We start from the raw sequence: 14098 nt of genomic DNA on the forward strand, positions 1-14098 counted from the left end.
CATTTTTCAGATGTATATATAAATACTGGCTCCATGTTGTTATGTCTTTAGCCGTTTTCAATTTCCCTGTCCAAAATAAGACTTGTTATGTATTTCATTGTGGCATGAAAGGTGCATCAGAAAAGAAAGATCGTGTTCTTTATTTGACCTTCAAATGCAGTCCATTCACATATAAACATTTAGTATCTCAAGAATGGCAGGAGGTGAAGCTCTGCCCCTGCTTTCCAAAGGGAATGACAAAGCCCCCACTACCTTCAAAGGACCTGCAATTTTACACATAGTGTCAAAAGAAAGGAGGTGGAGTTTATATTTTCAGAACACCCTGATGCAATTTTTGTTTAATGAATCATGGAAATTACGTCCTACAATGAACTGTGAACAGAGTTCAGTCCTGGAAGAACTTTCCCTAGGGCAATATTGTACTGTTAAGCCGTGGGTTATGTACTTGGAAAGGATTCTGTCTTTGAGAGCCACAGTTCTCCCCTGAATAGTGTGGTGTGTAGCGTGGCTGTTCTACTTTTCTGTTAGACAGTATAGCTCAAAATAGTATTGTGCCCCCTCCTCCAATTTCCATTCCAGTTCTTTTTCACTCATTTCAGAGAAGCAGCTCTTGACTTACACCATACTAGATACATTGATACTCATCATCGCTCTACCCTTACTGCTGAAGAAAGATGTATGCCAGCTTATGGATCTTTCTGTTAATTAATGATAAATAGTCCTTACTCTATGGTAATTTGACATTTCTACGGTTTTGGCCTACCACCTCCAGGCACCATCTTTTTACCTCTTTGAATTTCTCCCTTAAATCTTCCCATTCCCACAGTATAACATTCTTGTATGTTAATCACATATGTCCATAATCACATATGGATTAGTCAGCCTCGCCTCTGAAACCTGACTGGACAAAGCCCTGAGCAACCTGATGTAGTTGATCCTGCTTTGGGCTAGACAATCTCCAGAGATGCCTTCCAACTTCAGCTCTCCTATGATTCTCTGTGGAATGATTCAAACAATACAAGCCTATTTTAGCTGAACTTCAGATAATAACAAAAAGTCACTTTTCAAGAAGGTTACAATCAGTGAATAATAGCAGTAACTTTTATGTGCACAAGTAATAGAAACCTGTACTTACAAACACCTCTTTGTGCATCTGAGTATGCTGGATAGATTTGTCCTACATTTGTGAATAATCTCCTAAACCTATCCGAGTTTGTAGATAAGAAGTCTGCTGTACATGCCTACATAAATGAATATCGATAAAGAACTACAGACTGAACCCCACAAGTTTTCCTCATGTGAACTGAACTTCTGAAGTTAATGGAGCTATCCATGTGAGTAAGACTTCTAAGAGCTAACACTGCAGGATTAGCCAGATGCAGCACCTTCAATTTTTTTTCATACGCTTGCTTAGATTCATATAAATAGTACTAGCTAGTACTAAGATCTGTCCATTTCCAAGCACTGTGCCACATTTTAATTCCTGCACTGTCCCTATTTTGAAGACAGGCAGTAGAGGTAAGTAGCATGCCCACTGTTACAGGTGGCTGGTGTCAGAACAGGATAGACTAGAATAGCTTCTGCCTCCCAGTTGTGGTCTCACTGCATCTGGAGCATAGTTCAACATCAGACGGTAGGCATAGCCATGATCTGATGATAAATTTACAAACACATTCTGTTATCTTACAGTCAAAAATCAAATCCTGCTTTCAAATGTAGTGATGTAAATTCAGAATTGTTCTTGGAGAATGAGTTTTCTGATGCTTCACTGGCATGACTGAGAGTAGGATTTGCTGATGCCTCCAAAATGCATGTTATTACCCTCTTGCTGAAAGCATGTTGCATGTTAAAGAGAGCACAATCCTGAAAAAAGCCTGATCAGCTAATACTCAGACCTTGTCAAACTGGAGATAATCCCAGAGTGTTGTTATAATATTTACTGTGATAGTATGCAAATTTTCCAGGCTTTCCAGTCACACCAAGTAATGCGCTTCCATTGGGTAATGTGTATGGATAATTTTTAATACATCTCTTTGTCTGTAGGTGAGCACTCCTTACCCTGGAAACCAAGAAGCTCTTAATGTCCATGGTGAGTAATTCTTTTCTTGTACTTTGGTTTAAATAAGCTTTTTTTTTTTCTTTTTTTTCTTAGTTAAGCTCTTTTTGCTTTTTCTTGACTATTGCATAACTGGGTTTATGGAGGAAAAAAAAGAAAAAAAAAAAAAAGGTGGTCTCTCTTCTTTTTCTGGTGAAACTGTAAGATCATATCTTGGTCCAGTCTCCACGTGTAGGCCAAAGAATAAATGAGCCTAGGTCTGCACTTTGAAGACTAAGATTTATAAATTGAGCAGTGCAACACAGTTTCTGCAAGATCTAATCTTAGAAGTCCCCTCTTGGAGCAGAGGTGCCACACATGGCTGTGCCAAATCATTACTCTCTGCTCTGGCAACGCTCCTAAGATGCAAATTCTAAAGTCCACCTGATACTACATCCCACCAAACAACCAGGTGGTCTCATTCCTCCAGTGTTTGACTGATGGTGTCAAATCCACTTCCCTTCTCTGAGTGACTGATACCAAAAAACCTGAGCTTGTAAATCAGATCTCCCATCCTTTTGCTTGAAAGAAAATTATCACAGGCAAGGTCAACACCTACTGGCTGCTGGAGTCCCAGAGAATATTGCTGAGGGAAAGAAACAAGCTATTAACAGTTATTTCTGTGAGGGGGGCTGAACTTTCTGGTGAGACGGAAGAAATGTTTCTCATGCCCTCCTTCACTAGGAAGGTGAGGCCTGTTGAAAAGAAAGTAATTTCTGGGGTTTGGGAGTAGCTAGGACAAAAACCTGACAAGCAGACAAAGAAGGAAGTAAGACTAATGGGGAAGGAGGATGAGAAACTCCACACATGAGGACCCTGGGGAAATTGTCACAAGGCTGGAGAAGTTTTGTTAGTTTTCACTCCTTTTAATGGAAGGGGGCTTCAGGACAATAGAGGGTCAAACTTGTGGGGTACAATGATGCCCTGAGCTTTCTTTCTGAATCCTTACTGCTGAATGACTGACTCACCTCTTACAAGTGAAAGTCTAAGTCTTGTGCTTGGCAAACTGTCCACATTTCTTCAGGGCTATGTCCACAGAATTAAGTCCATAGAGCCTAGGCCGTCCAATGCTGCTCCTAAATTCAAAGACTCCCAATTGCTTGTCTCCCCCTGCACACAGGGACTCCAAAAGATTTCTCTGTTCATGTTTTTAACAAAGAATCCATGATCTAACAGAATAAATGCCCACAGAGAGCCCAAAGTTCTTGGTTCAAGGCATTTTCCTTAGTTCTAAGAGTTGACTCCAGGCTGATAAAGGACATTCTGTTCTTTTTAGGCTTTCAGCCTAGGTAAAAGCTTGAAAGTGAGGACTTTAACTATGACAATTTTGTTCAAAACTTGTTGGTTTTATTCAATTAATCATTATAGATTCTTTTCTCTAAATGTATACTGATTCTCAACCCAAAGAGTAAATCCTAAAGTCACTCCAGCATGCATCTCTTCTTTCTTTGGTTTAAGGAGGAAAAGTCACCATTTACATACAGTTTTCACTCCATTTTAAGATTATTGTAATAGTCTGACCATTCCATTCTTGAGCTAGTACTCCACCAGATAAGCACAAAGTTGTCACTTACTGTGCACACCAGGCATTAAAATTAACGCAAGCCTGCGTCTGTGGTTCAGTGCTTTTGTCCTTCCTCAAAGACATCCTCCAAGGATGGATTCAGCTACATGCAGAGGGAAACAGGTAGCAGTGCTGTGCCAAAAAAATGGTGAATGCTGATTGAAATAGTGCTGCCTTGAGCAAATTGGCTCAAGTGTGGAAGTCCTTCAGTTCCAAGGGTAGCAGAAAGTTCTGTGACAGTTTTGCCCCTTCAGAGCTTCTTGGAGCTGGAAAAAAACTTTGGACATTAAAACAAAGTCCCAGAACATCCACAGGGAGCAGCCGTCAGTTTTCTTATGATCCAGTAGTACACAATGGAGAAGGAGGTCTTCTCAAGATCACGGAGGAAATGAAGTCAGTGGTCTTCCGCCTCTTACTTCACTACTTATAATAAAAATTTATTCCTGCCTATTTATTATACTTTCAGAGTAATTCTGTGGAAAAAAGCAGTAGTGCAGCCTCTAATATACAGCCCGAACCTGTTTCCCAGTTCCCATGTTCTTGGGAATTAAATCACTGTTCCCATCACTGTGCAAAGGAGTCTGGAAAGTTTACAGTTTAATCTGATAAGTCAGAGCCTGCATGGCAAAAACAGTGCATGCAAAACAAGTTGAATAATGCAGCAGCAGTATATGTTATATCAGCTCCGAATGCTGGGCTTTGGGGCTGTTTCTAGAGGCAGAGATGGCTATCTGGGGACCAGTTCTCTAGTGTGGTCCAGAGAGTAGGCAGTGGGCTGATATCAGCAACTAGAAGAGGTCCTCTCCCTCATCAATGACTGAGACACTTGGAAAGACCAGGCCACCTTGATCCAAATGGAAAAAGAAAGGAAGAGAAGGAAAAGAGTGCAAGGGGTCAGGATAAGGGGCAAGAGTGAACATAGTAAGTGGTAAAGGAAGATATCTTGAAGAAGAGAAAGTCAGAGCTTGCTTGTATAAGCTCTGTATTAGTCTCAGTATTTTAAGATGACCTAAAATACTGGATGACTGGACTGGAAATCTGCCTGGAAAATAATTGAAGATGTCACAGTTGGACAGTTAGGGTTCAGCTGACAACTAGGAAAACTGTCTAACTGCAAACCTGAGAGACTGCGTGATTGGCCTCAGTGCAACATAAAATGAGGCCCCACTGTTCTGTCAATAGGCATTTGGACATGGGCTCACAGCTGGAGGCTGAGTCACCAGACACATCATGGGGAGACCCATGGGAGTATGACCAGCTTTCACCTCTCATGGCTGAAAAACGAAAGAGAAGGGTGGAGAGGAACTGTCTGGAAACTTCTGTTATAACATGGGGCTCTGAAAGGGAAGAAGTCCATCTCATTCTTCTGTATTTTTAGCCATTCTGCACAACTAGAAGAAGGAAAAATGCTGTAACTGTTTTTCAAACTAAGGCTTTCTTACCAATAAAGTCTTATTTATAAGTGGCACCAGGTCATGGAACATGGACTGGGTACCCAAGCAAGAGATTGTTTCTCTGCTTGCCCCAGTGAAATTCACAAATGTAACCAGATCAGGTTAGAAAAGAGCCAGTGTTCTTAGTGATCCACTGACTCTCAGCATAGATCACAACTGAACACAAGGGCTGAAGGTATCACGGGCAGGGAACCATTAAAAATTACTTCAAGAGATGTGTCTTGTATCTGCTTGTTACTGTACTCCAGCACCCTTCCTGCTCATAAGTCAGAATAGGACCACCTCACCTTAAACTTGAAAAGGCATTTCTACCTGAAGGAAGTGGCTGTAAGATGTTACTGTGGCAGAATGATGTTATTTTACATGAATGTTGGAAAGATATTAGCAATTACTCAGGCAGAAGAGAGAGAGAAATCAGACCTAAGAAGTCTAAATACTCACGAGTCATTTTACCCAGATATTTTATAGGATAAGATTACCATGAAAGTTGAATAATATCTGGGAAAATAGAAGGTTTATCCAGATGTATTTGGGTGCAATTCTACCCGTAGCTCATCTGGATGGAAAATTATGCTAAAAGCATTTCTATTCTCAGAGAACATTTTCTTCATTATTAATGCTTTTATGATATGAAGGAGCAATAAACAATAACATTTTTGACATTCACAGTTGCAGATATTATCATTTATTGGTTTGTTTTGGACTCTGGAGACAGTAGAAGATGTGGTATCAAACACAGAGCCATAACTCATGAACTGTTTCTACACTTGCCCCGGTGAAATGCATAAATGCAGTGAGAACAAGTTTGTTCAGAGGGTCTTAGCTAGGTGGTTAGAGAAGGGAGAGTGAAAGATTGACTTGTAAGAGAGAGATTGTCTTCCACATGTTGGGGTTGATAAGAGAGGACAGTCAGGCAGCCATGATCAGGCAATCATGAGGAGAGTGAGACGAGCATATAGGGACTGGAGCCAAGTGCCCCATATGTATGGAAAAGTCTGCTCTCACTTTCTGTGGTTTGGTTGTCACTGGTATAGTCTCTACTGTCTGCAAGTTCTCATGAATTTGTGATGCTTTTATGGCAGGTGCTAAAGCAAACAGAGATTCCTGGGGGCTGCACAGTTCAGCAGACTTAAAAGGAGAAAAGGGAGAAAGAGGTGCTCCAGGACCACCAGGTATGCTAAATCTGATATGTCACTGACATCCTGTAAAGGAATACATGTTTAACTTAAAAAGCAATTCAGCAAAGTACTTTGATACTTACCCCTGCAGCCTTACCTGCCTAAAGACTTATACCTAGGTTCCTTGCTGAACTGACACACAGAACAACAAAACCCATAACGTTATCAAAAATGTCTTCTGAAAAGAAGTATCTGTACTGCATATTTGTGAGTATTATGAATGTATTAAGTACAAGAATAGATATTCAAATGTAACTGGCTGGTCAGAGATTTTTTGAAATCTTAGAAGGACATCATGTCCACTTCCTGAGATACCATTTTGTTGTCAATCTTTTTGAGCCAATTGGGCTAAAATCCAATGCTTCCCATTTCAGGGTAACACACCTCTGCATTCTGAGTTCAAGGCAGTCATTTGTTGGTGACAGTCCCACTTCCAGCAGGAGGTGGAACTAGATGATCTCCATTTCAACCAACTTTTTAGTATTCTATGCTTTATTTGTGATAATCATGAAAAGTCTGTGTGAACTAAAAATACCAATTCACTGGTGGTAGGAGCATCATAACAAATGTTCCTCACCAAAGATTTACTTTCCTGTATCAAAAAGTTGATATACATTGCTAATTCTTACACATTCAAAAATAGTTACAGAAACAAGCATCTATTTGAAAAGATTGCTATTACAAACTGTTTCTTTTCTATACATTTTTTGAAATCTCATATACTGAGGTAAGGTTTTGGTCAGTGCCAGAAATCATTTGAAATAGAAGAAGCAGTATATCAAATTAATGTTGCTATACCATATTTATAATCTTTGTCCTCTAATGCATTGATAATAAATACAAAACTACATCTATATGGATATTTCTGTCTTTGTTCCAAGGACGCAGTTCTGTTGACTGAAGATGATATTTTGGTTATTTTTAAGAGGACATCTGTCTGTTCTAATAAAATCTGTTTTCTTGTCTTGTCCTCATTAATTTTTATTCTGATCAATATCCAGTGCCTTAAAATAAGTAGTTAGTGCTTCCTAGTCATCAATAAACTTGTAAAAAGAAGAAGCAAGAAGCATTCCTAAACAGAAATTAAGAAAATTTTCTCTTCTGTGCTGGTTTATCCACCATGAACATGTCTGTCCCCTCCCAGGTTCTGTATTTAATGCAAATTAATGTCCTATGAGTATTTTTGCCTATACCTGATGATTTCAGGTGCTTCAGAAGGAGAGGATTATGCTTATGATCTTCTTGTAAAACTGCAGCTAGGTGAAAGGATGGTGAAAATAACACGAGAATTCTGGTTAAACTGAAAACTGAATTCACTTTTCTCCTAAAATAACAGAGATTTATTCATTTGTTTGCCAACCAAATCCAAGTAGATCGACTAGCTTCAATATTTTGTGAAGTTAAAATATGTTAACTAAGACCAATTCTGTTGCTGCTCTAAAAAATATTCCTGTTTGTTTGGTTCTTGTTCATTGATGTAGTTGCTAAAATATTCTTTCATACAAACCAATTCTCTAGGTCTCACAGATACCCACATAATCTTTGACAGTGAAAATTCACAAGCTAGAAGTTGCAGGATGGTGGAACATGATTAAAGTACAGGAGTTTTTCAAAACCTTCTCTGACGAACAGATGGCCGAAGCTCCTTCCACTACAATATCTGTTGAGTTCCAACAACCAGAAAAGCTTTCTGAACTGTGGTACTTGTCCACGCAGTGGATTTATTTTTCCTTTTCACAAAATGTCTCCTCTCCAACCTTGCAAACAGGCTCTATTAATTGATACCGTGCAAAAATATGAAGCCAACACAAAAAGTGGATAAATGGCAGGCCGCACTTTATTTAGCTACTCTGTATAGAGGCAGGTGTAGTAAGTATCCAGAGCATAGGTGCTGTGTTCCAACCACATGTGCAATGCTCCAGCGCAACCCCGGTGTTTCTGGCTGGACAAACAGAGTCTGGAGCCTTGTAAGAAAACACATTTAGAAGTAGAGGAGGAGATTTTACTGTATTACAGTCTCAGACCCAATTGCCTAACGTTGAAGATCTGCTAATCGAAAATGCAGTGTTTATTGCAGCATGCTGGCCCTTGATCATAGTCAACCCCCTTCCTTCCTGCGGGTCATTCCCCAAAAGGCCAACCGGACATTCTGGACAAGTTTTCACACTCGTCCAAATCCACCCTTTGGCCTGTTTGTTTGTCCTGAGACCTTCTTTTCTGTATGAAGAAGAAGTTCCACCATTTCCTCTGTGAATCCTGGAAGGAATGGTGCTAAAGGAAAATCAGTGAGGTGGAACAAGATGGCTTCTCGCTGGGCAAGTATTAATTCTGGTAATAATTGAGATTTGTTCCTCCAGGGCCTAAGTTAATTTCTAGATCAGATCCCAGATCTGAAAGCAGTGCAGCTTCCCATTTTCCAAAAGAAAGGTCACCAAAGTTCTGTGACTTTATGATTGTTGGGAAGGCATGATTTTGCCACATGCAAAGTGCTGTTAGTCTGTTTCAGCAACATCTGAAAACAAACAGAAATGAAAATGTCTGGTCTACCAGCAGAAGCCACACAACAAAGTATGTTTCCCTCTGAGTAGTGTTAAGATTCCTAAAGGTCCTGCCAAAAATTGCCTACCAGCCCTCCACTGAATGTCTACAGAAGAGGACTGAACTAGGTTTGCTCATTGAGAAGCCACGTCAGGCAAACATCTCTGGCTGTGTATACTAGTAAACTAAACAGACCCAGGACACAGAGGACAATTGTCCTGCAGTTTAATTGTTCCCATGTTTCCTGGCCCGGATTCAGCCTACAAGTAACACTTTCCCAGACAACAGGATGGTCTGGGGGATAGCACAAGCCAGGGATTGGTGCAATAGGCTGGATGGGTAAGTCTCTCATGCTTCGGGAGTGAGGAGGACAGTTTAGCTGTATGGATGGAAGCTGTGCCGCTTTATCTCAGGGCTGAGGAACTTGTCTAATACAGTTTACCTACCAGTATAACTAGAGCCTACTGGTTCCCTACCACAGATTTTTGACTTCCACTTTGAGTAGTGACCTCCCTCTTCCTCATGTTCCTTGCCCAGGCCTAGTCTGCTTGCTGGTCATCCTAGAAAGACCTCAGATATTGCCCAGTGTAGAGATTAATACTAAGCAACATCTGAGAAGGACACCTACCATTCCATTCCACTTGTCTGTTCCCCATCCCCTCACATGGATCAAGCAAATCACTGCAGTGAGCTGTAATTGGCAGGGTTGGAATAAAATCAAAATAGCTGCCATAGCGGGAAGACATTTCTGTCCCAGAGTACAGATGTATACAATATCTACTTGACTTAATTGTATCTGAGATAGCATACTGAGATCTGAGTCCTATGGCTGGCATAGGGTTGGACCCAAAGATCTCAAAAATTAATCAGAACACATTTGAAGAAAATGCATCGAGCTGTTATGGGCAGCTGTAAAAAGTTTTTTTTCCAAATGTATGCCAAACAAAGAATATTTGAAAGCTTTTTAGACTTTTTGTGCTGGCTTGACAGCTTTGGCTGACGACCATTGGCAGACAACACAACACAGGTGGTATAACCATTGGTACTGGTATTGTTTTTTTTGCTGCAGAAAAATGTCAGGAACAATTATTCTATGATCAGCAGCATGGCAGTAACACTCGTTCTTTCTCTTGTCAGTTATGGTACTGTCTTTGCATGAAGGATAACGCAACTACCGATGAGCCACCCCACTGCTGGCAAAACATATGGAAAGCTTTTCTTTTACCTTGGTGTCCATCAAAGGGGTTAATTTGGATGCTTCTCTTTCACCCTCTGCCCAGCTGCCATTTTTTCAGAAAACTGGGAATTTTTCATCTTTGAGACTTCTTTGCTTTCAAATTTGTCTGAAATTCGCAATCAGATTCAGAAGTTATTAAGGTGGAGGAGACAGACAAGATAGGTCATATAAGCCTTGCTTTGTTAGGAAACCAAACTAAAAATATCTGTTAGATTTAAAGGTTAATGTTATTATTGTAAATAATTTTCCTTTAAACTCCTAAACCAGTAATATCCAAAGCAGTGCTTTTAAAAAGAAAATTACAGATAATTATTGTACTTCATTGTATTTTCTTCATTTTTCAGGTCCACCTCTGCCTCCATCATATTTCAGCCACTTTATTAATAGCATAAAGATAAATATATCCCATTTGTGTTTGAGTTATTATTGTACTTCATTGTATTTTCTTCATTTTTCAGGTCCACCTCTGCCTCCATCATATTTCAGCCACTTTATTAATAGCATAAAGGTAATTATATCCCATTTGTGTTTGAGTTCTGTTAAGCTTTTTTTAAAGTGTTCTTTACTATAAATTAAGCATAAAACAGTATAGCATGGTGAACTATACAAAACAGGTAAAAGCATCAGCAATTACAAATTATATTAATTTCTTAAACTCCAGCTGCATAGACAAGTTTATTACAAGTACAGAGATAGTAGATGTCAGTAGTATATAAATATTACTTTTGAAAAAACTTTATTACTGAGGCTTTTTACGTTCCCGATGGTATTAAAGTGAGTCATAATTCACTGTTACCTAACATAAGTTGGTATAAATTATCTGCCATAAATGAATGCTTTTGTTTCCATACCAGCTCAGGTAAGAGACATCCATTACCTAAAGGGCTTCTAGACAAATTTAGCAAAAATTAACACATGGGGGGGGAAATCACTGCTGTGTAATACTATTTATCTTTTAAGCACACTGAATAAAATAAGTTAAAGTGATGGAAACTACTTTTCCTGGAATCTCTTACAAGAAAGTATACCCATACCTTGATGTGTTTGGTCTCTCTCTGTTCCATTATTCTCCTGACTGCTTCAAGTATCAAAAATGAATACCAATGCAATATTATTTTAAATGTTTTTTAAGTGAACAAGGCTCTTTTTCAGTAGAAGATCTGGAAAAATTGAATCAAGTTATCATTTAATGATGCCGCCAAAAGCAGTGTACTGTCAGTTTCCTTGAAGGACTCTCAGTGCCATCTGGTTTTCAGGTTTTGTTTCTGCTTGGCTGAGTGCACCTAAGTTATTGCTATGACATAAAGTGCCCCATGCATGCATGGCAGAGCTGGTATGGCTTCTTTGATCTGATAGAGTAGTGTCTGTAGCTTTACAGCTTTAGCTACAAAGAACTCATTTTTCATCTAGTCCTTCATCCCTGCAAAATGGCATGCCACACAGGAAGCTTTATAGTCCTGTTTACTGGGAAACTAAAAAGAAGAAAAGTCAGATGAGGAGCTATACATAGCCATCTCTACTGGCTTTCTGCAGCTACCTGCCATTCTTGCTTTGCCCTTTGCCTCTCCTATTCACAGGTTTATTTCTCAGAAAGGTGAAACAAAGTAGGCCAAAAAAAGTTGAAGGAAAAAAAACAGCAGACAAACAGAAGGAAATATTGTGAGGAGGAACCTGCAATTGCTGTGGCTCATTTTGCACAGAGAGATAATGACCTAGTATTTAAATGCTTCTTCTCACCTATCATTCCGTTCCCCAAACTAACTGATAATCAACGATGAAGGACAGGAGAAGAGATGCAGTTCAAAGTGCCTGCAATTTTGTGTGGTGTCTCTTCTATTATACTGGTACACACCCCTGCCCTTCTCTCTCATCCTATGCACAGTAATCTTCACTTTGCCACATACTTTTAAATATCTGTCCATTCCATGTCAATCTTGCTTTGCTTTTTCCTTGATGAAGGAAAAAGCAGAAAGCCACGTTTTTATGCTTCCTCTGATTTTCTCTTTGCCTCCAGCTACAGCACAGCACAAGGTTTTGCTGGGTAGAATAGCAGGAAACAACAATAGAGGCATTTTCTCTGCCTCCACCTAACCCCACCTACCCTAGCCTCCGCCCTGAGAGAGCCTTGCAGCCTCAGTAGAGAAAGCATTCCTTTTCATTCCGTATCACTGAAGAAGGAAGTGATGTCAAAAAGATTTTAAGCAGATGCTTTTCTTTATTAAGCTCAGAGATTTCATGTAACTTTAAAGATCAGTGCATAGAGTTCTGATCTCACTTCAGCTCAATGGTTTAAAATATAATCTCTTTAAAGGGTGAAAAAGGAGACAACGGCGTCACTGGTGTAAAAGGAGAAAAAGGAGAACCAAATGGAGGTTTTTTCCTGACAGGACCTCCTGGACCACCTGGAAGACCAGGATTAGTTGTAAGTCACTCAAGTTGTAGAATAGGAATATTTATGGCTACCCATTGTTTTAATTTAGAAGGCACTTAAAAAGAGACAAACATCAAGATGATGCTAAGAACTATATAAACTCATATGCTAACCATTAGGTGGATACAAGAGTTGTACTAGGCATAAACACAGACACTTCATTGTTGTGCATAGAATTAATTTGCTGTGAAAAATTGACGTAATGTTATGCTGTCTAATACAACTACATCAGTATGTAGATTCATGTTATTAATAGCATTACAAATCAGGGCAGTATATATAACTACTACTTATATCCTCATAAAGGCCAAAATAGGCTATATAAAGTTAGACAGAGGCTGACTTGAAAATTATTGGCCATCTAAATAATTAATCTTACTTTCTATTCCAGTAATCCAAAAACATGAATGAAAAGTCCAGTGTGTACCCCCCTGGATCATTCCTATAAAATTCAGCCACTGTCTAATCTCTACCTAGTTGTTTTATCTTCTGGTAATTGCCACCACTGCTGCTTTGGAACCAAATGCACTAATTATTTGGAAACGAGTTTATCCCTGGGATCTGGCAACAAATGTGTGCATTGTATTACTCTGTTGTCATGTTCTGTGCCGAGGAGCATGGATGGGTGGGTCACCGCTGAGGACGAAGTGTTAGGTTAGCAAGCCCACCTTCAAAAATCCCCCTGGCGCTATTCCACGTTGCCGAGAACCATCACCCTGTTTAGAAACTGTTCCACTGGCAAGAAGGAGTTGGATGGCACAGCTGAGATCCATCAGAGACTGAGCTCTCCTAGTCCAGGGTCCAAAAACTGTTCCATGTATGCAGGCCAGTTTGAGCACAGAGAGCGCAAGCCCTCCTCATTCAGGCTGAGGATGCACTGCTAAACTGGAAACGTAGAAAGTTGGAGCCTTTTTAATCTGGAAGACTGGCAGCTGGAGAGCTTAAGGGATATGAGCTGACATTTGATCACAGGAGGGAGAAGACAACATTCGTCATGAGATATACACCCTGCATAGACACACTTTACGTTAAAGCTTTCCACTATGTACCTTCAGACAAACTCTTATTTATAAGCACACCAAAGCGAGTAGTCTCAGCACGAGCAGAGTTGAGATCCAGGACTTTGAGAGTACTGTCAAAAGTTTTGCAGATATCAGCTACTCAGGAATAGGTGCGAGAACTTTCAGAAAGCTTTCTGAAACTTAAATTCTCGAATTCAGTTTAGTATATGGTCAAATTTTTCATTTCCATTAATATCCATGCCTCCTTGAAGAAAATTACATACAGACTCATGTCTAAACAGTGGTGTGGTGGCAGGCCTTCAGAAAATGTTGCCACCAGAGATGAAGGGCCTGCAGCAGTGAAACTGATACATTCGAAGAAATACTTTTTATCACTGATAGGGACCAAAAGGGGATTCAGTTGTTGGACCCAGAGGACCTCCGGGGTTACCTGGCCTACCTGGCTTACCAGGTTATGGAAAAATTGGACCTCCTGGCCCACCAGGCCCACCAGGACCCCCAGCAATATATGGCTCAGGTGAGAGGGTGTGATCTTGCTTTTCACTGTATGTGCGAGTGCACAGGCATGCGCCCACCCCC

The 14098-nt window shown here is 40.0% G+C and overlaps 1 protein-coding gene across 1 annotated transcript in view; it reads left to right on the plus strand.

Moving 5' to 3' along the window:
- Positions 1 to 14098, plus strand: part of LOC103907664 (collagen alpha-1(XV) chain) — a 165339-nt gene that overhangs the window by 137529 nt on the left and 13712 nt on the right. The window contains exons 32-36 of the mRNA XM_019474796.1: positions 2044 to 2089; positions 6196 to 6285; positions 10525 to 10574; positions 12378 to 12488; positions 13901 to 14036. Of these exons, the coding sequence (XP_019330341.1) occupies positions 2044 to 2089; positions 6196 to 6285; positions 10525 to 10574; positions 12378 to 12488; positions 13901 to 14036 (433 nt within the window). The remainder of the gene's footprint in view (positions 1 to 2043; positions 2090 to 6195; positions 6286 to 10524; positions 10575 to 12377; positions 12489 to 13900; positions 14037 to 14098) is intronic.

The sequence above is a fragment of the Aptenodytes forsteri genome, unplaced genomic scaffold (assembly GCF_000699145.1).
Source record: "Aptenodytes forsteri isolate BGI_AS27 unplaced genomic scaffold, ASM69914v1 Scaffold250, whole genome shotgun sequence".
Classification (NCBI taxonomy): domain Eukaryota; kingdom Metazoa; phylum Chordata; class Aves; order Sphenisciformes; family Spheniscidae; genus Aptenodytes; species Aptenodytes forsteri.